Source organism: Myiozetetes cayanensis, unplaced genomic scaffold (genome assembly GCF_022539395.1).
Source record: "Myiozetetes cayanensis isolate MyiCay16 unplaced genomic scaffold, myiCay2020 scf3, whole genome shotgun sequence".
Taxonomy (NCBI): Eukaryota; Metazoa; Chordata; class Aves; order Passeriformes; family Tyrannidae; genus Myiozetetes; species Myiozetetes cayanensis.
The window spans coordinates 60,346,245-60,372,584 of record NW_026087521.1 but is presented as its reverse complement, the minus strand read 5'-3'; the positions used below and the strand labels follow the sequence as shown (position 1 = coordinate 60,372,584).

The 26,340-nt window shown below is 46.3% G+C and overlaps 2 protein-coding genes across 3 annotated transcripts in view; both read right to left on the bottom strand.

Moving 5' to 3' along the window:
- OVCH1 (ovochymase 1) overlaps positions 1–10,904 on the bottom strand; it is a 54,224-nt gene extending 43,320 nt beyond the window's left edge. Inside the window, 12 exon segments of the mRNA XM_050324843.1 lie at positions 81–164; positions 167–234; positions 867–987; positions 2,147–2,176; positions 2,179–2,347; positions 3,041–3,182; positions 3,459–3,538; positions 7,432–7,540; positions 8,432–8,540; positions 9,987–10,042; positions 10,485–10,587; positions 10,829–10,904. Of these exon segments, the coding sequence (XP_050180800.1) occupies positions 81–164; positions 167–234; positions 867–987; positions 2,147–2,176; positions 2,179–2,347; positions 3,041–3,182; positions 3,459–3,538; positions 7,432–7,540; positions 8,432–8,540; positions 9,987–10,042; positions 10,485–10,587; positions 10,829–10,904 (1,147 nt within the window).
- A 1,663-nt stretch (positions 10,905–12,567) lies between these two features.
- Positions 12,568–26,340, bottom strand: part of TMTC1 (transmembrane O-mannosyltransferase targeting cadherins 1) — a 143,607-nt gene continuing 129,834 nt past the window's right edge. For both annotated transcript variants that reach the window (XM_050325442.1, XM_050325443.1), the window contains exons 14-20: positions 23,410–23,512; positions 20,352–20,487; positions 19,657–19,801; positions 19,401–19,538; positions 18,897–19,019; positions 17,659–17,736; positions 12,568–16,906 (exon numbers count right to left, since the gene is read on the bottom strand). In XM_050325442.1, coding sequence (XP_050181399.1) covers positions 16,766–16,906; positions 17,659–17,736; positions 18,897–19,019; positions 19,401–19,538; positions 19,657–19,801; positions 20,352–20,487; positions 23,410–23,512 — 864 coding nt within the window. In that variant the 3' untranslated portion in view covers positions 12,568–16,765. The remainder of the gene's footprint in view (positions 16,907–17,658; positions 17,737–18,896; positions 19,020–19,400; positions 19,539–19,656; positions 19,802–20,351; positions 20,488–23,409; positions 23,513–26,340) is intronic.

Here is a 26,340-nt window from a genome sequence, read left to right as displayed (position 1 = left end):
CAGATTGCTTTCAAAGGCCAGCTGGATTTGCTGCTCTTCATGACAGTGAATGACAAGAAATTATACCCAATAACCCTCACACCTCCAAGGCTCCCAGACTGGGATCAGCTCTCTTTCATTCAAATAGAGAGACACATAGTCAGGGTCACATCCAAGTTGGTATCTACATCTAATTTAGTGAAGCACATCAAGATAATTTTGTGCTATAGTACTATTATATTCCAGGTGCACAGGCTAGAAGCAAGCAATACTAAAGGCATGTTTCTGCATGGCTGAGCTTTGCCCTTGTCAGTCCCACCAGAAGCTGAAAACCGGTGTCACCAGCTCCACCTGTTAAATTTTATGATCTTCCCTCTCAGCATAAGCCATCTGGGGGGAAAGAGTTACCAATAGCAGAGGACTGCCATGAATTTGATCAGCACCAGGTGGGGGTTGATGCTTCCTTACAGCAGCAATAGTTTTGTGCCATGTGACTGACGCACCACCAGCCCAGTCCATCTTGTTCCCCTGCCTGCTGCAGGACCTGAAAACTTCTTTGTGTGAGCTGAGGTTGATATGGCCAAACCAAAGGATAAAGGGCACAGCAGATCTCTAGCCAGTCACAGCCTTTTTGTGTGAGTGGCTTGTACAGAATCTGTATTACAAATAGACCTTTTGTCTTGCTACCTTCCCCTGCAGCATGATCCTGCCCAGCAAGCATAGCTGGGGATTTGCCTTGCAGGGAACACACAGCTGCTGTTATCCAGACACTACTGAGAGTGGTGCCCAGCCTGGTGGTGGCTGGGGCTTCTAAGCCCTGGGAAACACTTTGGTGGGTGCCATGAGGAAAATTCAGTGTTTGGCTATCACAGCCAAACTCCATTTACCTGTTGTGAGGGACATTATCCTCCAAAGCCTGAGGGTACAGAATGAGGCAACTTTCTCCAAAGAGCAGGATGCCTTGGGAACTGCACTCCACTGGTGCAGGGAAAGGGCTTGGCACAGCAGCTAGAGAGAGAAAAGGGTTATTGCAATACAGGCACAGCTGATCAAGCCACAGGCTATGGTACTGCAGTTGTTTCAAACACAAAGTGCTTGACATGCAGCTGAGAGATGCCTCAGATGAGAACACACAATTTCCATCCCAAAGACCTACTTTAAAATCCCCAGACTTCCACTTGTCCCACTGACACCTTGGGCTCACATTTGTCCAGCCTGCTAAGAGCTGACTTGTCTACTCCACACTCATTTGTAATGAAACACCACTTTTATGACGTCCTCCCCTTCATCTCCTATGGGCATTTAGTCTGTGTGAATCCCGAATTCACAGAGCTCTGCTTTGCAAGGGGTAATGCACCCACTTTGTAGCCACGTGGCTTCTGCTCCTTGCAGTTGCTGCACCCAATTAAGAGGCACCTTGTCTGTAGACAGTCCCCCTTTGAAAGCACAATCATTAAGGATCCCTAGCAAAGCCATAATAGGTTGAATAGGTTGGGTATTGGTTAGTACCAACACCTCAACTTTGATGGCTATGATAGAAATAACACCATCTCTTTAATAACTTGTATTAGCCCCATAATTATCTGCACAGAAAAATACAAGTGGCCAGTGGGGAGTCACTAGACCTGTGCCTAGCTATAAAAGGCAGTTCCAATAAGCCAAGAAAACTGCGGCACTTAATTCCATGCCCCTCTTCCCTTTCATGTTCAAAGTTGTATTTGATGAGGAGATAACCCCTGATCAATCCTGCACGCAGTTTCGGGAGCACAACAGCAGTTCAGATTTCAAGCTGGCAAGCATTCAAAGCAGACTTTTAATAGAGCAGGGCTGGTATGCAGCACTCAAGGGACACCTCACTGAGCTGGAAGGGCTGCATTCAGCCAGAAAAAGGGCAGCTTGAGTAGCCTTCTGCTTCTCCTTCAGGGGATGCAGGGGTCAGACTTGCTATTATAACATGGTTTCTGAAGGGGGACTTATATGTTTAAACCTTTTGTTTTGCCATCCCAAATTAAAAGATAATACACCTTGCTGCTGATGCAGTGCCTGGAAACTGAACAGAAGTGTTGTGGGTGGAGAGGAGGGAGGCAGCAAGAGGAGGGCAATTTGGATTCCTATGGTGCTGAACAGGTAGGAGTGGAAAAAAAAACCTCCCAGTACTCACACCTGCCCTGTGTCATGTGCTGGGCAATGAAGTCACAAAAACAGCCACCTGTGAGAAGATGCCTGGTGAGCTCTGGGCCATGGTGCTTCTCACGAGGGTATCCCATCCTGTGGCAGAACTGACCACCCAGGACACCACACCAGTCAGAGTTCAAGTGGCACCAGTCCTCAGACACACAAAGGGGCCTCCAGAGTCACCCTCTCCAAACTTCACTGGGGAGCAATGCTGACATTTATTCCTCCAGAGTCCTCTATTGTAGCCCATTGCCCAGTGGGAGTGTCTTTGCAAGGGTATCAGAAGGTGTGAGTGTGTGTAAGAGGAAGTGGTCACAGCACCAAGCCAGGCAGAGTTCAAGGAGCATTTGGATGATACTCACAGGCACATGATCTGACTCTTGGGGGTGGTCCTGTGCATCCATCTAGATGGGTAAGAGTTGGACTCAATGATCCTTGTGGGTCCCTTTCAACCCAGGATATTCTGTGATTCTGTGACCTCAGGTGGGAGGTGGGAACTGCCCTCTTTACAACCTCCTGGTAGCATTGCCCATGCCAGGTTCCCTTGCCCGTGCCTGGAGTCCCACCACTGAGGGCCACCCTTGGTTTCAGCAGAGGTGGTGGCACTTGTGTGCAGAGATGGAGGTCCTGCTGTTAGCAATGCCCAGGGCAGGTCTAGGCAAGGGGCCAATCGTGCTTCAGTCTCCTGCTCACATCCATACTCCCACCTGTAAAAGACTGCTCCTGCCTTCGTTATCCTGAAGCTCCTTGTAAAGCCCTTACTCAGAGAAGTGCTGACAGCACTTTCAGTGCTGTTGCTTCCCTTTCTCCCCAGGAGAGAAGGTGGTGTGTGGGTGGACAGGACCAGCCTGCTGCCCAGCAGGAGCCAGGGCAGACGAGCTGTTACCTTGCACACCGTCAGCAAAGCCAGCGCCCAGCACGGAGCCCCGCACCCTGCCCTCGGCATCACACTGCGGGTCTGGCTGTCGATGAGGGGCAGCTCCACCTCCTGCAGGACAGGAGCCAGTGACCCCACCTTGTAAGGATGGCTCTGCTCCAATATGCACACATGAATATGCGCAGCAGCAAAGTGCAACCTTCCCTAATGTGCTCTGAGGTCCCATGCTGCAGGAAAATGCTGATCTGCACTTCTCTACAGGGGCTGCTCCTCTGACAAGCAGAGCAGACCCAATGAGCAAAGGGTACTTGAATATTCCATCTGGCAGGAGTCACCTTCTCTTGCATTTCTATTTCTCAAAGTGTCTCCTTTCCCTTAACCATTACTCTGTTCCTGCAACTGTGACCAGAAGACTCAGCCATTTGACTCTCCCTCAGACACCTTGCCCCAGCCACTAGCCACATGCAGTGTCCCAGCACAGGAGTCTTCATCCCTTAACCTCATCCCCTGCAGAGGAAAGGGTGCACAGACGAGTTCAGGAACCACATTCCTCCAGTAACCTGTCAGATTTACAGCCACAAACTCCCTTCAAGTCATACTGTTCTGATAATTCCCTTCCAAAAACATCATAGTCCCATGTGGGTATTTATAAAAGGAGAACACAAACTGAAGTTAGCCACAAACCGAGAGGAGGGGATCAGGAAGATTGAATGTTAACATAAGCACACTTGGGAATACTTGGGATACTTGGGAAGAGGACAAGGAGGTGGAACAGCCTAGCAGAGACAAGGCAACTGGATTGCCTCCATCCATCTCACATACTGGGGGAGCGATTCTGTGTTTGTGAGAAACTCTTTACATCTTTCTCCCCAAAGACCAGTCCTGATCAGATCAAAGGAGTTATGTAGGACACGTAAAACTCAAAAGATTCAGCTCAGTTCAATCTAGAGTCATATTGGTTTGCTTTTCCTTGATATGGAGAAAAATGGATCATAGTTCTCCTTGGCAGCTTTGATGGGGCACTGGCAGTGCCCAGCCTTCAGAGCAGCAAAGCAGGGACCCCTGAAGTTTCCTCAGATGTTGTCAAGCCCAGTTCACACCTAGAGATTTATCTGTTTAACCACAGAGTACAGGCACATAGGCAGCCCTCAAGCAGCCTGCCAGGATGTCTGAGCTCAGAAACAAACATTTCTTTGGTCTTATTTCCCTTTTTCCTTCCATCGTGGGCAAACCGTAAGGCTATCACTGACCAAGCCAGTGTTTTGAGACATGACAGTGACAGAAGGTTATTTTGTGCTGGCTGATCTGCCATCTGATGGTCACAGGCAGTCATGGCCAGTTGGCTGTAACCCATCATATCTCTATACAACACAAGGAATTGCCTTTGAAAAGATTAGGAAGTCAGAGACTTGCGCTGCTTCCTTAACTCCGAAACCCTCGAGTTGCCTCCAGAGGCTTTGCTTTTTGCCTGCAGAAGTACTCGAGTGAGCAGATCCTAATCCAGGTGTTAATGCTTCTTGGTGGGCAGGACCCTTGCAGCCCACTGCGGGGTGATAGCCCAGGGCTGTGCTAAGGGGAGCCCAGTGGCTTTCCAGCCACTCCAGGAGAAGGAAACAACACAGGTACATCTTGTACAAGGGCAACACAAAGGCACACAGGAATCTCACAAAGCAAGCACAGGCATAGCCAAAGAACAGACCCTCAGGCATGAGCTTCTGGGACAATTAATCATAGCCTAGGACAACAATTAACCCAATTGTGTTAACTGTGATAAGAAGTAAAGGCATAACTGAGGGGACGCAGGTTCTGCAGCCATGCAGTCTGGTCCTACCCTGGCATCTGGGGCTGGCCTTCAGAAACAGGACTTTTGGCCAGGCTGATTTCACATTAGCAGCAATGCAGAAGTTTCCTGACCTCCAGCTGGAAAAACTGGATTTTCTTTTAAATGAGTAAATAGGTTTCTTGTTTCATCTGCTATCCATCAAGCCACTGTTCGTATTTGGGAAGCACAGAGCTGCCAGAAGTGGTGCCAGCAGATTTCACTGCAGCCAGCTTGGTACAGCAAAAAGGATGATTTATTCTTCACCTTAGAACTCACAGAGCCCTCCATTTTTGATCTTGAAACATCAAGCTCAGCCCTTGTTACCTGCAGTCTGGGATCCTAAAGGGGATAGGAGAAGCCCTAAAAACAATGAGAATTGATTGCCAAGTCATTTTGTCCCCATAAATCCTCCTTTCTAATTTTGTTATCAGTGCATTTAAGGAGATGAGCAGAGGCCTAGATCTGAGAGCTTTATGATGATTTTAGGCAGCTACACATAGTTTGAATTAACACTAGACAAGCACATGCCCACTATGGATTTTCTGCATATTTTATAAGCAATATAATGTCACAGTTAAACTCAGAGCAATCAACTCCAGCAGAGTCAAAACAACATTGAGTATTTCTTTTAGCAATTAGGTAGTAGACCCACTATCAGAGCAGTTACCCAATAAACAGATGAGCAGTAGATCCCATCTTTATCAAACCAGACCTTTAGCAAAGGTGTTAATCCTCCTCTAGGATTGCAGCAAGTGCTCTAGGGTGCAGGGTGGGACACTTCTGCACTCAGTGAGATATGCACTGGGTTCAGTGATCTCTCTGATACCTGTCATTGTGAGAAATACTCACAGAAGTGGAAACTTGCCTGAGTCTCATCTATGTTTTCCATCCCCATCTCTCACAGCACAGCACGAAACACAGCAGTGAGCTCATCTTGAAATCTTTGCAATTAGGGCTGATGAAGGCTCTGCTGAATTATTGTCAGAACAGGACAAAACCCAGATCTGAAGCAGCTGCCCTTTCTCTCCAGACTACGGTCTCTTGAGAGTCCAAGAAACCCCAGTACTCAAACAAGAGCTTTGAAACCTATTTATCACTGATTTCTAGTAGATTTATAGGGTTTTGTTTTGTTGTTTTTAATACCTCTTCTCTATGGGGTTGCACCCCTTCAGGAAAGTCCAACCAGTGTGAATTACCACCATGCTATTTCACCCACGCAGCCTTTGGAGATGGCAAGCCTGGCTGGCAGGCACACACTTTATTACGGCTGCCTGCCCCTGAAGTGCGGCCCCAAGCATTTTGAATCAAGATATCAAAGGTTCAACATGAGCCTTTGCTTCAATGTTTTCTAGTAAATCAAGATTTATTTTATTTTCCCACTCAGGGAAACCCTTACTTTCATTTTATAATCACTTCCAGCCATAAGTAACAGAACCACTAACGGCACGGCTCAGCTTTAATCCCCAAGGGGCTGTTTACTGGAAATGGAAATTTCCCATGCTTCCCAGCAAAGTCTGACACCAGGATTGCCTGGCAATGCAAATGCTGCAGTAATGGGAACAGAGGAACAGCACTGGCAGCATAACAGTGGAGAGTAAAAGCACGGACTGGTTTTGCACGGAATAGAGAAACAAAGAGGTTCCTCATTATCAAGGTTAATCTTGCACATTGAAATTTTTATACCATAGCAACTTTCTCATTATTCAACATTAGTCCTCAAAAATGATGCTCGAATAGAGCAAGAAACAGATGTGAAGATGACTGGTCTGCAATTACATTATAATGGATTATAAAAGGGCTGGCAAAGGGGCCACTTTTATCATTGTCCCTGCCCATTAAGAGGTCTTTAGCGTGGCCTGTGAAGCTGGTCTTGCATTAAAAGTACAGAAGACAATGTGACTGCTGAGTGATGGGATAGTTGCCAGGGCTGCTTTTACCAGGAAGCTGCAGTACTTCTCCTCCTGCCTCAGAAATGCTTCTCTGGATACTTGCTTAGGTGAGCACAGCTCTTTAGAAGACAAAACCATATAGAATTAGTAATTCAGACATTTAGAAGAACTGTGGTAGCAAGGGGATTTCCACACCCTGATCTCTGCCCCAGGGATGCCCACACAGCACAGAAATTCCCAGGCTTTGGAGAGAAACATGCAGAGACCCAGCAGGAGCAAACTGGGGGTGCCCATGGCTTCAGCCCCAAGGCTCTGGAGCGACACATCCCACAGACCTGGCTGTGGCAGAGCACTGACCTCACTCAGCCCCACAGGGGCCATTTCCCTCCTTAACTGAGACCACACACCTGGGCCTGGGAACAACCTGTGTCCTAAGGGGAATTTTTCCTGCAAGAGATTTAAGAGTGAGTAAGGAGGTGAGACTGACTTACTGCTCCAGGTGGCCATGCAACAGGCAGTAGTAATAGCCACATCTTCTTGGACCAGACTGGAAAGCTGGGAAAGAAGTACTTTTAGTCCAACTTCTGTTCTTGAGTGACCAGCATTCAATGACTTGAGGATTAAAGAGAGGTGGCTTCAGCCTCTCCTCCCCACTCCCATAGAAGAGGGCAGTTCTCTGCAACAGGGACCTGCCAGGGCTGCCCTCCAGGCTCCAGCTGTCTCCCAACAACTAATCTCAGCTGCAGAGTATCCTCTGGGCTCCTCAGGTCAATGGGACAAACTCTGCACTTCAGACCCACATAGAAGACCTGAAAAAAAGAGTGTTTTTCAGTGAGACAAGACCCCACATGCTCAAATGCATCAATTCAGGCTCTTCTGGCAGGTAGTGAATTAATGGGACAAATCCCAGGTGCCATAGCTTTCCTGATTCCAGTCAGAGCTCCAAGCTGAAGGCAATTATATGGAGATAAATGAAAACACACAGCAATTGCATTTTTTTATAAGAATCTGATGTGTGCAAAGCTGAGGTCTCCTGTGATGTACTTTCATGGGGTGTGTGCACAGCCATAAAAAAGCAAATTTAGATTTCATCCAGTAGCCTAATCATTCTTAATGAACTGCAACTGAGACTAGCAAAATTAGGTAACAAATGCAACATGTTGTAATGATACCACCAGACTACTCAAAGGTTATTTTTAAAAGCTTCCATACCTTAAGTGGCCTGGGGCACTTTAACCTGTGCCAGTCATAATGAAAGATGTTGTCTCTGAACTGAGCTGGCCTTGCACTCAGTCTTGACTTTGGTCTGGAATACACCAGAGACACAGCTTTCTCACAGAGCTTCTGGCACAAATTGTGCCTTAGGAATGTGAGCAGTGAGCACAGGGACATTTTGACTTAGGGCTGGCTGGGTCTTGATAAGTCTTCATTGAACTGTACAGTATGAGAAAAATCCATGGTGATTCCACCTCTGTTTTCTGTGGAAAGGCCCACCAGTCCTCAGCCAGGGAGTGATGTGCACAGTGACCAGCCTGCCAGGCACCATGCTAGGTGGAGGAGGAAGGGGGGGCTGCTCCCCTGGACCAGCTCCAGAACACAACCATCACACCAAAGATCCCACGGGAGGAGGGATCTCAAATGCCTGGGATGCAAAGAAAAGGAACTGATTGCAACTTCTCACCCCAGCTGGAGGTCTGCTTCTCCAGGCTGGGTAGTTGTGGGAGAGGGGTAGAATGAGGCCTCTGTCCCTCTTGTTGAGAAGAGGACAGCAGCTCTTCCTCCATTCCTTTCAACTGGCCTGTGTCTGCACCAGCTAAAAATCACTCCTGTCCAATGTGTTTCTCATGCCAACAGGAGGGGTCCCCTGCCTCTCCCAAGCCAAGGCTGGGATAAGAGCTTAGTTCCCAGCCATGCAAACATAAGCAATATAATGCTCATGATTTAGGAGGTACCTGAACTGTGCTTGCCCTGGTGAGAGCCTGAAACAATTCACTGGAGTCACCCTGAGACTGGATCCAAAATTATACCACTTCAGCCCTCTCTAACTTTGGGAGTGTCCTCTGTGTAAGCTTGAAGGTGATGCTACCTAATTAAAGTTTCTAACACCACCTTATGAGAGTGCCAGTGCACTGAGGAGCCCATGTCTTTCTCCTCTACCCAGACCAACCACCCCAAGACCTCAGCAGTAATAAGTGGGACTCACCCACAAGGTTGTGGGGATCCTTGCAGAACTCCTGCAGCACTCCAGGCTGCAGAGGGACTCAGCTACTTGCTGCCCTGTTCAGCCCAGCCTCTCTCTCTCTCTCTCTCTCTCTCTCTCTCTCTCTCTCCTTCTCCTCCTTTTTTAATAGAATTTTATCATATTCCCAGTTCACTCTGTGGCCTCAAAGCACTTGACTACTGCAGAGCTCAGGCACAATTTTCTAAGCCACTGACCTGGACCAAGCTCTCCCTAGCCCTTGGTGCTGACTAGCCTTTCCAACAAGAGACTGTGGTGATTATTGCTATAGCAGCGAGCCCACTAGTGAAGTGGAAAATAAATAGACTTTATCAGGGTGGTAAATGATGGAGAAAACACCATTCCCTTAGGTGGTGAGAGAAATAACATTAGCAACAGCAGAAGGACCAGCATCATATTGAAGCAGCGTGGGAGGGATGGCAATGAGCTGATTGTCCCTTCTCTTGCCCCAGCAGATCAGATGTTTTTAGCACTGTCTTCATTACCAGGAGCAAGTTACTCTCCAGATCACCATTCTTCTGCCCAGCTTGACCCACTTCACAGCCTGCCTTGTGCTTATTTCCCTCTCTTACCTAAAAACATCCCTGGGGCAGAAATTTTCACATGGATGTGGGAGCAGGCCAGACAGGGATTTATAAACACATTAGCCACTGCAGGAGGATATAGAAGGATTTGAGATCATGCTGCCATCCATTGCTCTCCCAGGCACTGCTCTGACCTGGTGCCCCAGGGAGACCAGTTAGCAAATGCAGTGGGACCAAGCTATTTCTCTTTCTTGCACAGCCAAAGGACCACGTGGCAGCAGAGCAGCCTGCACAGGGAATGGTTCACTTGCCACAGCAGCCAAGGAGAGGGCTGTGGTGAGCAGCACCTGGATGGAGAGGGTATGAAAGGCTTCCAGTCCCAGCAGAGCTACAGAAAGGGCAGCAAAAAATCACCTGTCAGTGGCAAGCACAACCAAGCATGACTGTGAAAACTGAGTGGTTACAATCACTTGTTTCATACCTGAAAGGTCCAGGCGATACCAGTGCTCGCTGCTGTAGCCCCCACACTGGGCACATCTCCCCACAGACCATGCACAGGACTTACCATGTAGAGCAAGAAGGGACACAAGCAGTGAGAAGAGCTCTGCTCTCACCACAGCCCAGGAAAAGTACCCAGTGCTGGAGCCCAGGCTGTGCCCTGCTTCACACAGGAGAAACAACTCCGGTCCCGGCCAACCAGTCCCTTTAGTAGATGAGGAGTCGGTCAATTTTAGCAGGTAAGGCTGCAGGGCTGCAACCCAGTTGGGTTTGGAGGCTCTGCAGCATTGTCTCTGGGGATTTCCAGCTCCCTGGGCTCACCTGTTTGCAGTTTGCTGCCTGCTTCCATGGACAGCAGCAGGGTCTAACATCCCCCCTCACCATTGCCACCAGACACGAGCTGCCTCAGCCCTTGCAGAGGAGGGTTGGCACAGGCAAATGCAAGCCCTGCCAAATTCCTCGCTCTGTGGTCTCTGCTCACCCGGGCTGGCCAGGAAGAGCACGCTGATAAGGCATGGTGATGTGTTTGCCTCCTCCTTCCCAGAGGACACCAACAGAGCCGAACGCCTCCAGCAGCTTTTCATCTGTGAAGCAATACATGGGGTTTACAGAGAGGCTCAAGGAGCTGCCATAAGGATGAAAATTATTTGACCATTTTTTTTTTTACTGGGATAGCTGCTATCCACATGCTGCCAGGGCCACTAAAGCATGGAGCTGCCTTTCATTTTTGGGCTGGGAACCACAGAGACCTCCAGATGCTGCGGTGCCTCCAGGCACACAGGTCCCAGCCATCACCCACAGAAGAGGAGAACATCTCCACCCCACCTCGGGAGTCCCTGAGCAGCCAGGGGGCTTCACAAGCACTGCCCAGCCTGTCCCCACTCGCCGGGCCACTGCCCATCCGTGATGTATTCCTTGTTCTGCCGAAGGGCAAGAACTGCACACTGATCCACAGCACAGGATCCAGGCTACGACCTGGATGCCCATCTCATTTCTTCATCAGTACAAACGAGGATCTGAGTAGGTGGGCACTGGATAGAAACTCCATTAAGAAACTCTGCACTGTTGGGATCTGAGAAAACTTCAGGGTGTATGGCCTGATTTCTGAGTGAGCCCACAATTCCCCTCCGTGCTGCGTCCTGCACACACCAGGATGGCAGGAAACACTGTGGCACATGTTCAGGGCTTTTGATTCTCTTTCAGATCCATTTTCAGTAGAGGTGTTTATCACCATCCCCTGAGTGAGCTCTAACATTAGAAGGATGCAGGAGCATCTAGGAACGTCTGCCAGGAAGAAGGGATTTACAACAAAATTACTTTCTTTTTAATTTCTAATTTTTTTTCTCTTTACACTCTGTAGACTTGTTTGACACATTCCTGACAGAGGCATAAAGCCTGACATGAATAACTTATGTCAGTATAACGTGTCCAACCATCAAGACCATGTAAGCACCAGCCCACATCTTTTCTCATCCTCAAGCTCCAAAAAAATGCCTGCTCCAATATTTTTATATGCCCACACTCAAACACATGTGCTGCACAGTTGCTCCTATATGACCAATAACTGGGACTCCAGTAAAATGTAAGTGGAGTAAGAAACTCTGGCCCTTCCACCTCCAGAAGAACTTGTTCATGGCTGGTCCTAAAGAAAGAGAACAAAACCAGGCACAGCACTTACTTTTCTTACTTTTTATATAAAATAGACATTTACATACATTTTCTTTTGCAAAGACTTTGAGCATAACTCCTTTATGTGAAATCTAGCCATAAATCCCACAGTGAAAAAAGCAAAGACTTTGCAAATTCCTGTATCACTGACATACATCCAGCTGCTGCTATGTGTGAATTTATTTTTAAAAGATTTCTGTTCCATGGGCTGCTTTCTTATTTTTGTTTTTCTTTTTTTAAAAGATATGCACAACTAATTAAAAAAAATTAGATACAGAAATAAGAACCATATGAACAGCAGGCAATGCAAACAACTCCTGCATGAGAGGAACACACAGAGTGACATCCACTTCAGGCAGAGATTTCTACAGTAATACAGTTGTAGAAGCCATAACTTTTACAGAGGATACCACTGGGGGTATTTTCCAGAAGAAAAAATTTTCAGCAAGTCAGTACAAGCATGGCAATGAACTTTTGCACAAAGTTATCAAGGTTACCTGAAGCAAGTTTGCCACATTAAAACACTAGTGAATGCCAAGCGCTTTTTTTTTCCTTTTCCTTTTTGTTTTTCTTTGTTTTTCCTTTTTTTCCTTTTTTTTTTTTTTTTTTTGCTGCTGGGTTTAAATATACATGAAAGCAAAATGGTGCATTTTGAAATTGCTGCAAGAGACTGAAAGTTGGGGGAAAAAACCCTCTAAGGGCTAATTTTGTCCAAAGATTGTGCATAATTGCATATATGAAAGATAGAAATTGAGCACTTGGTCAACTTAATCACAAAAAGATTGAGGAGATTTAAGCATATACCAGCTGCTTCACTGAATTGGAGGACAAGCGGGGCAAAAGACCAAACAATGATATTCTGAATTGCCTAATTATTAAATTAGAATGACAACTGTCTTCTTTCACCGAATATTATACACCATATCTGGCTTGGTTTCTATAACTGTTGTGAAGCTTTCAAAGTTTTTAGATAATTTTAGGAGTATCCAGCCTCCCCTGCAAGTTAGGCTCTTTATTTTTAATATCTTTTTTTTTTTTTTTAACTTCTTTCCACCCACATGCATGCACAGCCCCCTGTCCTCATCAAGATCTCTGGAATGAAGGCCATTTGCACTGCTGCATTCACTTACTGTTTGGCCAAAACAAATTGACTACATATTTGTTGGAATATCTACTCCAAGGATTCTACAAGAGAGAGAAAATACACCCCCCCCCCAACTGCATAATTTATCCTGGGGGACAGAAAAGGGATGGAAGCAAAGAATGTTGGAATTTAAATGAGAAATAAAGTAAACCAAAAATCCATCAGCTGCAAATATTATTCATGGAGAAAGGAAAATGCAACACAATTATTATGTTTCTCATTTAGGATTAGAATGCACAGTGAGTACATGAGAGTCTTGTCTAACCAGCTTTCCATTAATTCTCTGCTTTAATATTGGTGAGCACTGAGGTTTAGCCAATGCAACTTGCAGAGAGCATGAACTCTCCCCCACCAGGCAGAGCTTCATCCATTTATTAATTTGCAATCTCTGCTAACCATGCTGAGCACTGGACTTGGCAGAAAACAATGTATTTATAACTCATTATTTTAGAGGCTGTGCAATGCTAGAGGAAGAGGGCATTTCCTATGATTAATTAAGATAACATACAGTTTATCACAAGGTAAGTCGCTCCATTTATCTTTCACAATAGCATTCCATTTTGGTGGAGGTAACCCATTTCATATCATACTCCATTATTCTTCTTTGCCTGCAATAAACCTTTCACATGATTAATGCCCTGAACAAACACAGCGTTTCAGCACAGGCACCAACAAGATAGGGAATCAGCTCAGAACTTCACAAGGGTTTAACTGCTTTGGTAGCTCACGGTCTGTGCCATTCTCCAAACATTCTGCCAGTTTGCAGACTGTCATCCTGCATGGATGGGGTATAAAGTGCTGGTTCAGGAAAGTGGGGTTCATTAGTGAGCCCTCCTCTCTCCATAACTACCATAAACCCAGCTCCAAAACATGGAGAGTCGCCCTTTCGGAATATAAAAACTGGTTCACCTGGGATTAAAGCCCATGGATCTCTCTGATTCAGGCAAGTGGATGAACACATGCCACACTTCCCAACCAAACCACCTTCCTTACTGGGAGGATGGTCTCATTTTTCTCCATTATTCTGCAAGTAAGACAGTGTTGCACAAATGGTAATCCTTCTCCAGGATCTGGGAGAGGGGCACCCAAAGCAATACTCTACTTCTATACATGCACCAGTTTTAAGAGGTCAAGATGGCTTTGATTGGGTTCTAGGACAAGAAGGAGACAATAATTTCTACCAGGTCTCTCAGGAAAGACAAACTAATATTTAAGCTGAAGTTAAAAACATAAAACTAAGTCTTCCCTCTCACAAAGCATTGCTATAAAAAATACAACTTCTTCTGTATTTGAAAAAATACGTTTCATTGGCCACAATTTTAAAGCCACACACTGCAGTGAGGCTTGTAGAATATACAGTATTTATTTAATATATCTTTATGAGGCAAAGTTTATAGTTGATACACATTTTTAGAGGAGGCCTATCTCCCCCCATCCCTACCCACCATGCTTTGGCTGGCTCTTGGAGCACTCTGTAGATGCTCCACAGGGGGCTTTGCACGGTACTGCTGTTGGGGGCTGCACCAAACGCTGCTCTGCCAGCCCCCAAACTCACTGCCATGCCGTGGAACCGCAGGCAGCCAGCCAGCCTGGGATCCTGGGGCTTTGGGGAAGCTGCTCCAAAGGCAGGCTCACCTTGGGGAGTGGCAGAGAGCTTTATGGTCCAGGTCCTCTGAATATCCCAGTAATGAACTGACTACAGCCTCACGATGAATGACCCCATCTCCTCCTGAATATCCTGGTAACCCAGGGCTGTGCAAAGCTACTTTGTGCACCGTATCCAGCAGAGCACCTGCACTGGGGAGCTGCAGAAACATCAGTTCAGCAAGTCCACGGCCACAAAAGTCGTATGAAAAGACAAGGGAAGGTTGCTGACCCAGCTCCAGGAGCTCAAACCTGCCCTTGGCCACGCAAAGCAAAGTAGGCTGCTTGGGCTGGGGCAGAAGAGAAAATTCACCAGCAAAAGACTTGCTTATTCTGGTCCCAGCTGATCTCCTGGGAAGCTGGTTTGGTGGGAGAGAGCCCAGAAACATGTTACTGCCTCTTCCCCCCTAGTGGTCTCTCTCTCCCCCCTCTGCCCAGCTGTAGGCACTGGCTGGTCTCCTTGGCTCAAGCCCTGGCAGGGCAGACAACTGCATCAGTCTGGACTCCTTCTGAGCTCCAAACACAGCTGGAGTCACATCAATAACTTGTCAGTAATTTGACCACCAGTAGCAGTTAGACACCAAGCTTTTACAGTGAAACCCATGAAGCCACCAGCACATCTGTCCCATCTACACTGAGTGAATCAGGAGCTTGCTGAGGTGCCATGGCCAGCATCCAGTTAAATCCAGGCACCACATGGGTACCTGCCACACAGGCCTTTCCTGACAGATGTGTTTTAAGGCATGGCATACCTAATCTAAACTGTCCTTTACTAATAATGCCAAATCCTGGGCTGCTTTTCTGCAGGGACTGGCCACAATCGAGCTCAAATAAAACAACTTTTAGAGCAGTTTCCTGCTGCAAGAGGAATAAACTGATGACCTACCCCGATGCCCAAACCCAAAGGTGCCAAGCACAATCCCACTAACACTTTCTGTGAATTGGTACAAACCCTGGTGGAAGCAGCAGAAGTGCTGTTATTGCAGGGACAGTGTGGTCCAATGTGCTCTGCAGCCATTTACCTTGGAATCATTAGATGGAATTACTCGAGCACGCCTCGGTGGTACTGAATTTTAATAACTTCAGACTGTACAAGTCAAAATGCCCAGTCATGAGGCCAGCTGTGAAGGATATTGCCCAATTCATATAAAACACAGAAAATATATTAATTATTTGATTATTATAAGTTAAATAAATAAAGCTCAATAATATAAGCCCCAGTTTTGAAGAGAATTTGTTTTCCCACTTCAGTATTTAAAAATATAGATTTATGATTGATTTGCTATAGGTCATTTTCTGTATCTCTCGAGGGAGGGGGTGAGAACACTTTGACAAAGTGTTTTGTCAGTGTTATCACCATGATAAATGGGTTTTGTCCCTGCACACCCATAGAAGAGCCTCCTTAGTACCTTTCCAGGCTAGGAAATCTTCCCTAATCTCTCTGTGGCTTTACTTTACCTCCTATATTGATCTGGTATGTTGTTTGTTTTTCCTACTGGGGACTGAGCAGGAGGACAAATAATCCTAGAGCTTCCCATTGCCTTTGGATGCTTCAGTTTTTTTCAGAATAATAACTATTTGGCCTGGAGGGAGAGGGCAAAGGGTAAAGCCATATGACATTTGACAAAACTGATATCATGAACCTGAATTACTACAAAATTACTATCTAATGAGTAAAACATTCAGGTTAGGTTCTCCCTCAAAGGATCATTTGCCCTACTTGTGGAATCATCCTTCCAGGGTGATATTTAGATAGTTTCCCTTCCTTTAGGATATTTTTCAAGTCACATTTAGAGCTATAAAAGTGGCCACCATTTCCTCAGCATTAACCCCTTGGAACCTTTTTATGTGGCCATTATGACCACCTTTCCTGTCTGCAGCAGGACCTGGCAGCACTTGCAATGAAGCCCATCAGTGGTACCCTACATGGACGAGGTGAGCCTGTGTTGAGTAACAGGAGGTGCTACTTCACCCCTGCTGCAATGGATGAGTGCTTTGTCTCCATGGTTTCCCCAGTGATAACCAAGATATTGAAGGTACATGTCCCACCCACACTCCTGGTGTGATTAAAATGGGTTCAGCCTAAACATAAATCTTGATTAAAGGAAGATTTTCATTAATTCTCCACCATGTCCCACAGGAGTCAAACGTCTCCCGTAACTTTGGTCAAACATAAGCATGCACTCAAAATCTGCCTTCCATAATTCTGAGTCCCATCAAAGTTCCTCCAGTATCACTCCGAGCAACAGGCTTCCACCATACTCTTCTCCAAGGGGCACGAGTGTCTTTCCACTGGTGACAGAACGCTATGTTTGGTCTTTCTCCTGGACTTCCTGAAACCGTTTCTCCAAGCGATCCAGCTTGGCCAGATTCTCCTTCAGCAACTTGCTGTTTGGAACCAGCTGTAAGGCTTTCTCATAGTAATCACGGGCAGTGACGTAGCTCCCCTACGAAGAAAATGAGTGACAGATTTCATTCGCATCCCCTGACACACAAAGTTCATTTCTAGGGAAAGGCAAAGACCACAATACAGGGAAAACAGAGTTTAGAAAACTTGACACTGTTAGGTTTATAAGAATACTTCTTCATTATGAAATAGATCACTGAGTGCTGTTTGTCAGCTTAAATTTGGTGAAACACATGCGGCAAGAAGTAGATTTACATTTTTCTGTTATGTTGTACCAGAAGAGTTAATTTTATTCAGCAACAGGACAGCTTAAGGACATCACATGGTGTGACTCCTTAAGACCCAAGTCATAATGATATGCTAAAGTATTCAAAAAAATAAGCAACCACAGGGCAGGCTGTCTATTTCCATAATTTCATGCCAGTATTCTGCATTAGACAACTTTATTAAATTAATTAGGGAGAGAGAAACCTTAAAAGTCGACTCATGGTGACATTTTTCTAACGTAGGTCAACAACTGAAGCAGGAAAGTTTTAGAGACAGGCAGGTTGTTCCTTGCAGCCTGCCCTTCTAAAATGTGAGATTTACATTACAGGATGCATAATAACAAGCAGCCTGGTTGGGAAATCCTAGCTGGGGTGGAGAGACCTTCCTCCACTGTGGATAAAATATGTCGGGGACACTTGCTGTTCACAAACATGCAACTCTTGGCAGTCTGAAAACAATTTAGCTTTCTGTCCTGAGTAGTAGTCTGTGCACTTGACAGCTTAAGGAAAAGCAAAATTGTCATACCTTGATGTGCTCGATGCCCCCCATATTCATCCAGGCCTGTGCTTGGTCTGGGTTGAGCTCCACAGCCCGTTTATAGCTCTACATAAACATGAAACATTTTTAGGTTAAGAGTCTGACTCTTCAAACAAAACCAGTGCTGGAGGGAAAAGAGAAACAAAGTTTCCTCTCCTGAAGCCATTTAAAATGTAATTTCAAATTCTTCTCATATAAAATGCACAAACTGAATTTCAGTTTCTTTACAGCAGAGGGAATATAATTTACTGCTTCACGGCTGAGTTCATCTCATGGGTTTTTCCTGCCAACAGCACTGTGTGAGGAGCTGTACCTGCTGCTCTCTCCCTGCCCCCAGCACCACACTAGGGTCCCCTGCACATCAGGGTCATTTCCTTGGGCAATGACAACCACAGTGCCTGCCAAACACAAGCCATGTGGTTGCTCTTTATCTGCAAGGCTTTAATTTGGAGCTGGCAGCAGGCTACAGTACAGCCACTTGTGTGGAGGTTTCACAAGGACCTGAGGGCAGTGCCATTGCTTCTGCCATTGTGGGAGAGGAAGCAACAAGGACCTTCTGGACACTGTCAAACAGTCCTGTTTTTACAGTGTCTCAAGAGGAAGGGATTCAAACGAGGACTAAACATCTCTAGGACACTGAGACTATTTCAGAACTGTCCTAATAATATTCTCTGAATAATAGAATGGTTTAGCTTGGAAGGAATGTTAAAGATCATCTAGTTCCAGTTCCCCTGCCATGGGCAGGGACACCTTCCCCTAGACAGTGGAAGGTACTATTGTTTAACGCTAACATAATTTCTGAGCTACCAAGCTTCCTGTTCCACAGTTAAAGCCCATCTCTCATCTTAATAAGATGAGATTTAACAACATGGTGGATACTCACAGGTCCCCAAGCTTCCAGTTAAGTCACATGGAGCTGGCCATAGACAGCAAGAGGGGCTTGGGGTTGGATGGATCAGGGATCTGATCAATGAGAAAAGGCTCCTCCATAACCCCACCACTACTCTGTACTTACCCCTCCCAGAGCAGGGACCTCTATTTCCATACAGAAATGAGGAAAAAATCTGCAATTAAGTCTGGCAAAGTTAGCTGCCCCATAGCTTTCCCTGTACCAGTGATGAACTTTGTGTTCCTACAGTCAACAGACAGGGTGTAGGTACCAGTGAGTATTAAATGCAATGAGCTGTCTCTAACAAAACTATCCATAGGTCTTAGAGCAGTCATACCTCGAAAGCCTTGTCAAGGAGGTTCTGTTCTCTGAGCTGATTTCCTTTCGTGAAAAAAAGCTCTGATATGACTTTTGGATCCTTTGGTTTTAGCTGAAGCGCTTTTTCTATAGCTTCAAGTGCCTGTGAAAAAGCAAGAAGACAATGCATTACCATATTCAGTGCCTTTCCACTTCTCATTCTCTCCTCACCACTGAGGATTCCCAGCACAAGAGTCTTCTTCCTCCTTCCCTTGTTTGCCCCATATCATTAACACATGTGTGGAAATGAGTGTTTTATATGCCTGGGGCTGATGGGCAGTGGGGCTCACAGCAGCAGGAGCTGTAAGCAATAGGAAAGCTACACTGCTTAGCCTCAGTGCCAGTACAAAGACACACAGAAGGTTTTAGTGAAAATATAATCTACTGGATGTGCAATAAGATGTCTCTGGAGAGATGCAGTGTAAAATTCAACCTCTCAGTGTGCAAGTCCCTTCAGGCCGAGGGTACCCCATAGCCATGGTACCTTGGCATAGTGCTCCTGCTTGCTGTAGATGGCTGACAGAAGGCGGTAGCACTCCAGACACTCCACGTCCTCACTGAGTATATGGTTCGTCATCTTTTCGGCTTCCTTGGTCCGCCCCATCATTGCTAAAACCTGAGCCTACGGAGACACGTTATAAAGGATTACGACCTTAAAAAGCTCAACTCAGCTAATACACGATGCTGCACCCAGTGGCTGGTGCTCCCCTTTTGTGGCCCCGCTCTGGCCCTGCACTCACCAGTGCCAGTCGGATCTCTCTGTTCGAGGGCTGCAGCGATGCGGCCTCTCTGTAAACCTGCAGCGCTTCCTCATAACGCCCCGTGTTGTAATACAGAGCTCCCAGCGGGGACAGGATTTCAGCCTTCCGGGATACCTTCAGGGCCCTGGAATTTGGGAAAAAGAGATGCTTCCAGGTGCTGTGGGGATCAAAGTGGACGAGCGAGGGATGTGCTTGTCCTTGTGCTGGGATGGAGCAGTGAAGCTCTGCACCCAGCTCATCCCAACCTGGGAAGGACAAATTTAAGGTCCCGGGAAGGGACACAGCAGCAATCCCTCTGGCCACCTGAGAAGGGGAAAGGGCCATCTCTGAAGTGCACACGAGCATGCAGCAAGGGTGGGGATGGCAGATGGTGGTGGAACCTGGGGACTGGGAGCATAAATCTATATGACAAAAAGGAGACAACCCCCCCCACTCAGCCCACTTTGCTGCATACTGGGAGTCAGAGCCTGCCTGCTGGCACACTGCTGGGAAGAGGCCGTGCTGCCTCTCCAAGCACTCCTCAAAAATAGCCAAATCTAGTATCAAACAGATAAGAGAATGAAGAGAGGAAACCTCAAACATGCACTGATAGATTCATGTATCAGAAACTCTTTAGCAGAGACAGCTGTACGGGGACAGGAGGAGAACCTCTGTCTCCCATCCCAAATCCTTACCGTTTGTACCACACTTCAGCCTCTTTGTTCTGCCCCAGGGAGCGGTGAAGCCTGCCCAGGTTCACCATGGCCACGTGGTGAGCGGGGCTCAGGCGGATGGCCTGCCTGTAGTGGGACATGGCTCGCTCGGGAGACCCTGGGGAGGGGAACAGCTATTAAACTGGTGCATCAGAAAAATCCTGTCACTAATTCAGCACACAGTAATGCTCTGGGTTTTCATTCACCTGTTGCTCTGTGCATGGGAAACATTTTGAGAAAGAAATCCTGCCTCAGCCTTTGGAAACAAAGTGTAAGAAAAACTGCTGTCCAAACTAAGATTTAGACTGCAATATTCAGAGATGATCCCGAGAAACAGATTTTCTAGGGATGCAGTTTTGCAAGTCGAGGGTACGGTCACCAGAAGATGACTCCTGACTGAAAGCACCCTCTGACCATGCTGCATGGGGGGACATACCCACTGTGCTAAGGACAGAGCCCACCCCAGAGAAGGGGCTGGGGCACATGGCCCATCTCCTGGTAGAGAATTCTTCTACCAGGCCTACTGGAGAGAGGCAGCAGAGAAGAGAGAACAAGCCACCCAGCATTTCCCACACCATGACCAGAGCAGCAAATGGTTTCAGCTCTTTCCAAACAGACACTATTCCCTCCACCTCTGCTGTGTTACTCTGAGCTCCAGCTCAGCCTCTGTGCATTGCTCAACAAGAATGGGAGTAGCTGCCGGTGACCAGCTAATTCCCACCTCGGGGCAATAAATCCCAGACCAGAGGTGGCCAGGTGCCTATTTTGGAGCACACAGGCACCATCTCTGTGCTGCAGAGGAGCCATTGGGTGGCACTGCTTCGCTGTGTGAAAACGTCTACCGGCGCAGGGTCCTGCAGCCCATGACATCACTGAGCACCACAGCAAAATACAACACAAAAAGAAAGGTGAGAGACCACTAGCCCAAAGCCTAAAGTTCTGGTTTTAGTATCATATTTGTATTTAGCTAAATAATGGTAAAAGTATAATGTTTCAGCATTTCAGCAATGCATTTAACCCCAGGGCTCATTTAATTGGTTTACAAACTCCAGACCAGGTAATCTCCTGATGGAAACCAATACTGGAGCTTTGTCCACAAACAAAGTCTTTGAGTGTTGGCTTTTTTTTTTTTTTAAACCAAATCACTTCCCAATGTATTTAATTCCATTTCTAGCTGGAAAGCAGACCTCGAAAACAGCCTGTGCATGTTGGGGCACTGTACATATGCTGCTCTGAGGATTTTATTTTCATAGCTTTTCAGGTCTAGTTTGTTTTTTCTGAGACCATCTATGCAACTTGAAAGTCACATGGACATTTCTCAGCATCTTCTTTACAGGAGAGAGGAGGAACATCTGTGGGGAGATTTAGAAGTGCTTAAGATTCACCCAAGGCTGACAACGTACCGTTCAAGGTATGACTTTTTGAAAACACCCAGCAGCAGCCTCAATCTTTCCCCACCACTGAGCAGGCAGATGTTTCTGAAAATTATATCTACAAAATACCCTGGGAAGCAGCTGGGCACACACCTCGGTCTGCTCGACACACAGGGGTAATGCACATCGTTAAGGGAGACACATCGAGTGTCTGTGACCACTGCAGAGCTGTCTAGAGCTGTGGCTCCCCAGAGCTGACACTTGCTGGAGGCTTGTTGCACAAAACCCTGCAAGTTAATTGGTGTGGTGCTTCACAGCATCTCCCTGTGCCGCTGGGGAAGAGCGCAGCCTGTGACAGGCTCACTACCAGCCACTTCCTTCATGCCTTGTCACGTCTCTAGGAGGGTTATTGACACATCATGCCTGAAGTACGAAAAGTCAGTGGGATTTTTTTTTTCCCTGTTGTTTGTTTGTGTGTAGGGAAGCGTAGGAGTAAACCAGGAAATGTTAGTTTTGACTTTGGCAGAGTACACAAGTGCAAAAAACCGAAAGTGCTCTGCACTGCATTTGAACCACAATTTTTGGCAGGAATGAGACAATTTATCGGGGTTGGCAAGCAAAGATGAGTACAACATCAGAGTGAAATTACTCAGGAATTTTTATTATTTGCAAGCTTGAATTTTGCCAGGGAGCAAATTCAGAACCTCAACCTCTGTCCCTAATGCCATGATGCCTTTTTTGCTTATGAATACTCATTTTGGTTCTGTATTTGTTTCACAGTAGTACTAAAGGAGAGCGATGGCTAAGCATCAGCTCAGAGGCAGAACAGCCTGCTGAAGACTGACAGACACCATCACCCTTTCTTCCCAAGCACCACTGGAGCTGGACACAGTGTGAAAGGGACAGAATGGGTAGCAACCACACACACTTTAAGCCTATGCTATTTCTTCACTGAGTCCTGGTTCTGCTCTGCAGGGACCAAAGTGAGACAGTAGTCCGTTTTCACTAGTCATTTGTCAAACTTGCCCTTGCTTATAAATCTGTCAATAAAAGGTGGCAAGTACAGTGATATTTTTGTTGGTGTTATGTGAATGCCATAAAGCGCAAAGGAAGTTGGAAGGGAACCAGGAGCCCAGAAAATGAAGGATGCCATTATAGAGCTCTTGAAAAATCAATTCACCCCACAGTATATAAGGTTTTGTTTTCACAGATGATTGTTGTTTAAAAGCCATGTTCGTTTTTATAGGCACTCAACCCTTACAGTCAAAGAGCTGCTTCGTCACCAAGTAGGACTGCACGTGCTCCAAAGGCTGTAATGATCCATTTGTGTGCCTGTGCTTTGGTTTGATGTGGCCATGCCTTCCTGGAGAAAAGGCAATATTGTCAGGGTGCTGCCCAGCTCTCACTGAAGAGGACAAGTGCCTATGCGAAGACGGTGAGAAACACTGAAGGAAACAGCCAGGCTGGATGCCACTGCCACACACTGCCTGCTCTGATTACAAATTTCACTCTCCTGTGCCATCTCAGCAGCACAGGGATACATATTTCCAAGCTACTGTGGAGGCACATCTATTACTTTGGAAGCTTTTGACACCCTTTTGGATGTGTACTGCTTAATAAAATAAATCAAAGCAAAGAAGGCAGAGAGCTTGCTCCTTCTCACTTACCTGTATCAACCAAGAAAACCCCGTAGTTGTTATGCAGATCGGAGCTCTCCGGACAATTCTCTATGCCAGCCTTATAGACCTCCTCTGCTTCCTTAAGCCGTTCCTTAAAAGAGAAGGAGATTTCTTAGTCAGGGCAGAAAGGTTGTCAGCACCATTTGCTGCATACCTGCAGTCTGTGACAAGTCCCTCGCTGCACAGGGAGCTCGGGCCACCAGCCCAACCCACCTTCTAGGAGGCCAAAAATTTTACCCCATGGCATGGGTGTGATATAGCTGCTGTCTGGTACCCCAGAGCAATGCAGACAGCATTCCTCCCTACCTTTGCAATTGTAGGTACCTGTGAAAAGGTGGCTCCTGTGCAACATCAGTGAGCCCCCCAACTGGGCACATACCCAGCCAGGGAAAACACAGAGCCGGGGGTTGTGTTTGTTCTGTTAAGGAATATCTGTCATCTGGGAGGTGATGTATTTTGATTTATTTGTTTAATGAGCATCTCACTGGGCTAACTTTTCCCCTCAGGAGCTCTGCTGTTCATTCCCTAAGCAGTGGGGAAGATACAAGGAATGAAAGCTTGGGGTGTGTGTGGGATAGCTGGGGGGCAGGGAGCAAGTACAGGGGAATAAAGGAAGATGGAGAAGGGTGGAGGACAATGAAAGAGTGAGGAAAATCTGACAGATTCAGTCTAAAATGAAGCCTTGTCAGTGTGTGAGGTGTAGTTCACTGGGATTCATGGGACATGCCACCTTGCTGATTCCCAGATGCACCGAGCCCTTACATTTTGCACAGATTTCAAGGAGGTTTGTTGGTGCTGAGCATTTCTAGAAAATACACATCTTTCTTTGGGAACACCCCATCTCCAGAAAGCATCCCACTGGTTGGCCTCTATCTAGCCTGAGCTACAGGTAGCCCGGTCCTGAAACAAAAATAGAGTGTCTTGTTTGGATCAAACAGCAACTTAATAAGGTTTCCATTTCCCCCCAGTCAGACAGTGCGTGCCCACTGCCTGCATGCTCTCTAAAACAGATTACTGCAGTCTTCCTTTCCCCCTAACATCAGAGCTTTGCTGTCAGGTGTATTTATGGAAGGAGGCTGTGAGCAGCAGAGACAAGCACAGTGCAGAGGGGTGGCAGGCAAGCCTCCAGCACCAAAGATGCTTTTTTCAATTCTTCCCCTTCCACAGAGCAGTACAGCCCTACAGCAACAAACTCCACAGTCTCACTGATGATGCTCCCAAGTAAAATCAGCCAACCAGGCCTCTGCTGAGGAGGGCCTGGAGCTCCCAGTGCAGAATTCCTGCTCAGGAGCTGAATTCACACCAAAATATGAGTTTGGTTGGTCTATTCCCAGCTATAGACTCTCTTCAAGTCCTGCAAATAGCAGAGCCTCCTGGGCTTTCTCTGAATTTAAAGAGTATACCTGACAGGAACTTTTGGCTCTGTAGCTGCTTAATGTGAGGACTCTTTTCTCACCTCCTATTTCAGAACTGGAGAGCTGGAATTAATTGGAAGAATATAGGAAGAGTATGACTTGATCACAGAATCACACAGCTTGCCACAGTTAAGTCCTTTCACATTTACATGATAAAGGTCAGCCAGCAAAAAAGATAGTGCAAAATAAAGCACAGAATAATGTTTTTAAAAAGTGTTTAAGTTTGGATATTTTGGATATACTGATATGACTTTGACAACACTATCCTGCGGAGTCAGGAAAAGTGTAATGATCGTCAGAATCAACTAAAACGAAGAGCAATTTTTTGAGCATATTTTCCAGAATTTATGAATTCGTTTCTTTTCCTCTGATTTTAATTTTCAGCCAAGGAATGAGGCTTTGGGTGCACGTATGTCAGTCTGTTCATTTTATTTACTGATCATAAACCCGCAAGGAAGGGCTGTGTTAAACCGGATTAGCAGTGTTCCATGTCAGAACATTCACATTCACCAATATTGAGCACTTTTAGCACGGTTGCGTTGCTTTTTTGGCACCTAACATCCTGACCCTGCACGCCTCGGGCTCCGTGCCCAGTCTGGGATGATTTCTCTCACAAACTGTTTGCGTTAAGCACAGTCAGAAAGTGGGAAGGGTGGAACCAGCTTCTTGTGCCAGAGCTTTCCCCCCTCACAACCTCTCGTCTTCTTAGGAGAAATGCTCTAAGTTCATCAAGGCTTGATTCTCATTAACACTTAATAATTCCACTCCCAGACCTTCATGAAACATTCATCAACCTCACGAAACTCAGAAGATTGTCTTATAAAATGTATGAGATTTTTATGATACTAAAAAAATTATGCATATGAGAATCTTTCAGTTGAGCTCCAGGGTTTTAAGTCTGGTTTTCATACAGCTCAGTTTTGCAGTCTATGGTTATGACTGAGTAGGCTCTCCTCTGGGTTAAAAAGTTTCTTTTTCTACGCAACACACAGAAAATCAGTTGAAACCAGGACCTAAAAAGAGCCACCAAGTAGCACGAAATGGTGGATGGAACTGCAAGCGCTGGGACTAAGGTGCTGTTCAAGCGCATCAGAGTAAATCCTGAAGAGCCAGTGTCACAGGAGCGTTGTGAAAACAACCAGCAAAAGTTTGATTTCTGTTATCAGCACCACTGCAGTGATCATGGAAAATAAGGAAAACCAGAATATGTTGCAACTGAGTTACGATTCCCAGCAGAAAGAGCAGTCAGAAGGGAAGCATTTATAAAAGGCACAAAAAGCCAAACTCTTTTATACAATGCAGCAGTTGTTCTTCCGTGTCAGCTCTGCCTTCAGAATCAGCAACCAAGGAGAGCAGAGGGCAATTACATCAAGTTACAGGTTAATTCTCTGGCACACAGGACATTCCTCTTTGCAGCATTCTTTACAGGTGTAGAAGGAAACGAACCATAAAGCCCTATTTCAGATTCCTCTCCTTTACGATGGGGAATGTGCTGTGTGGGACC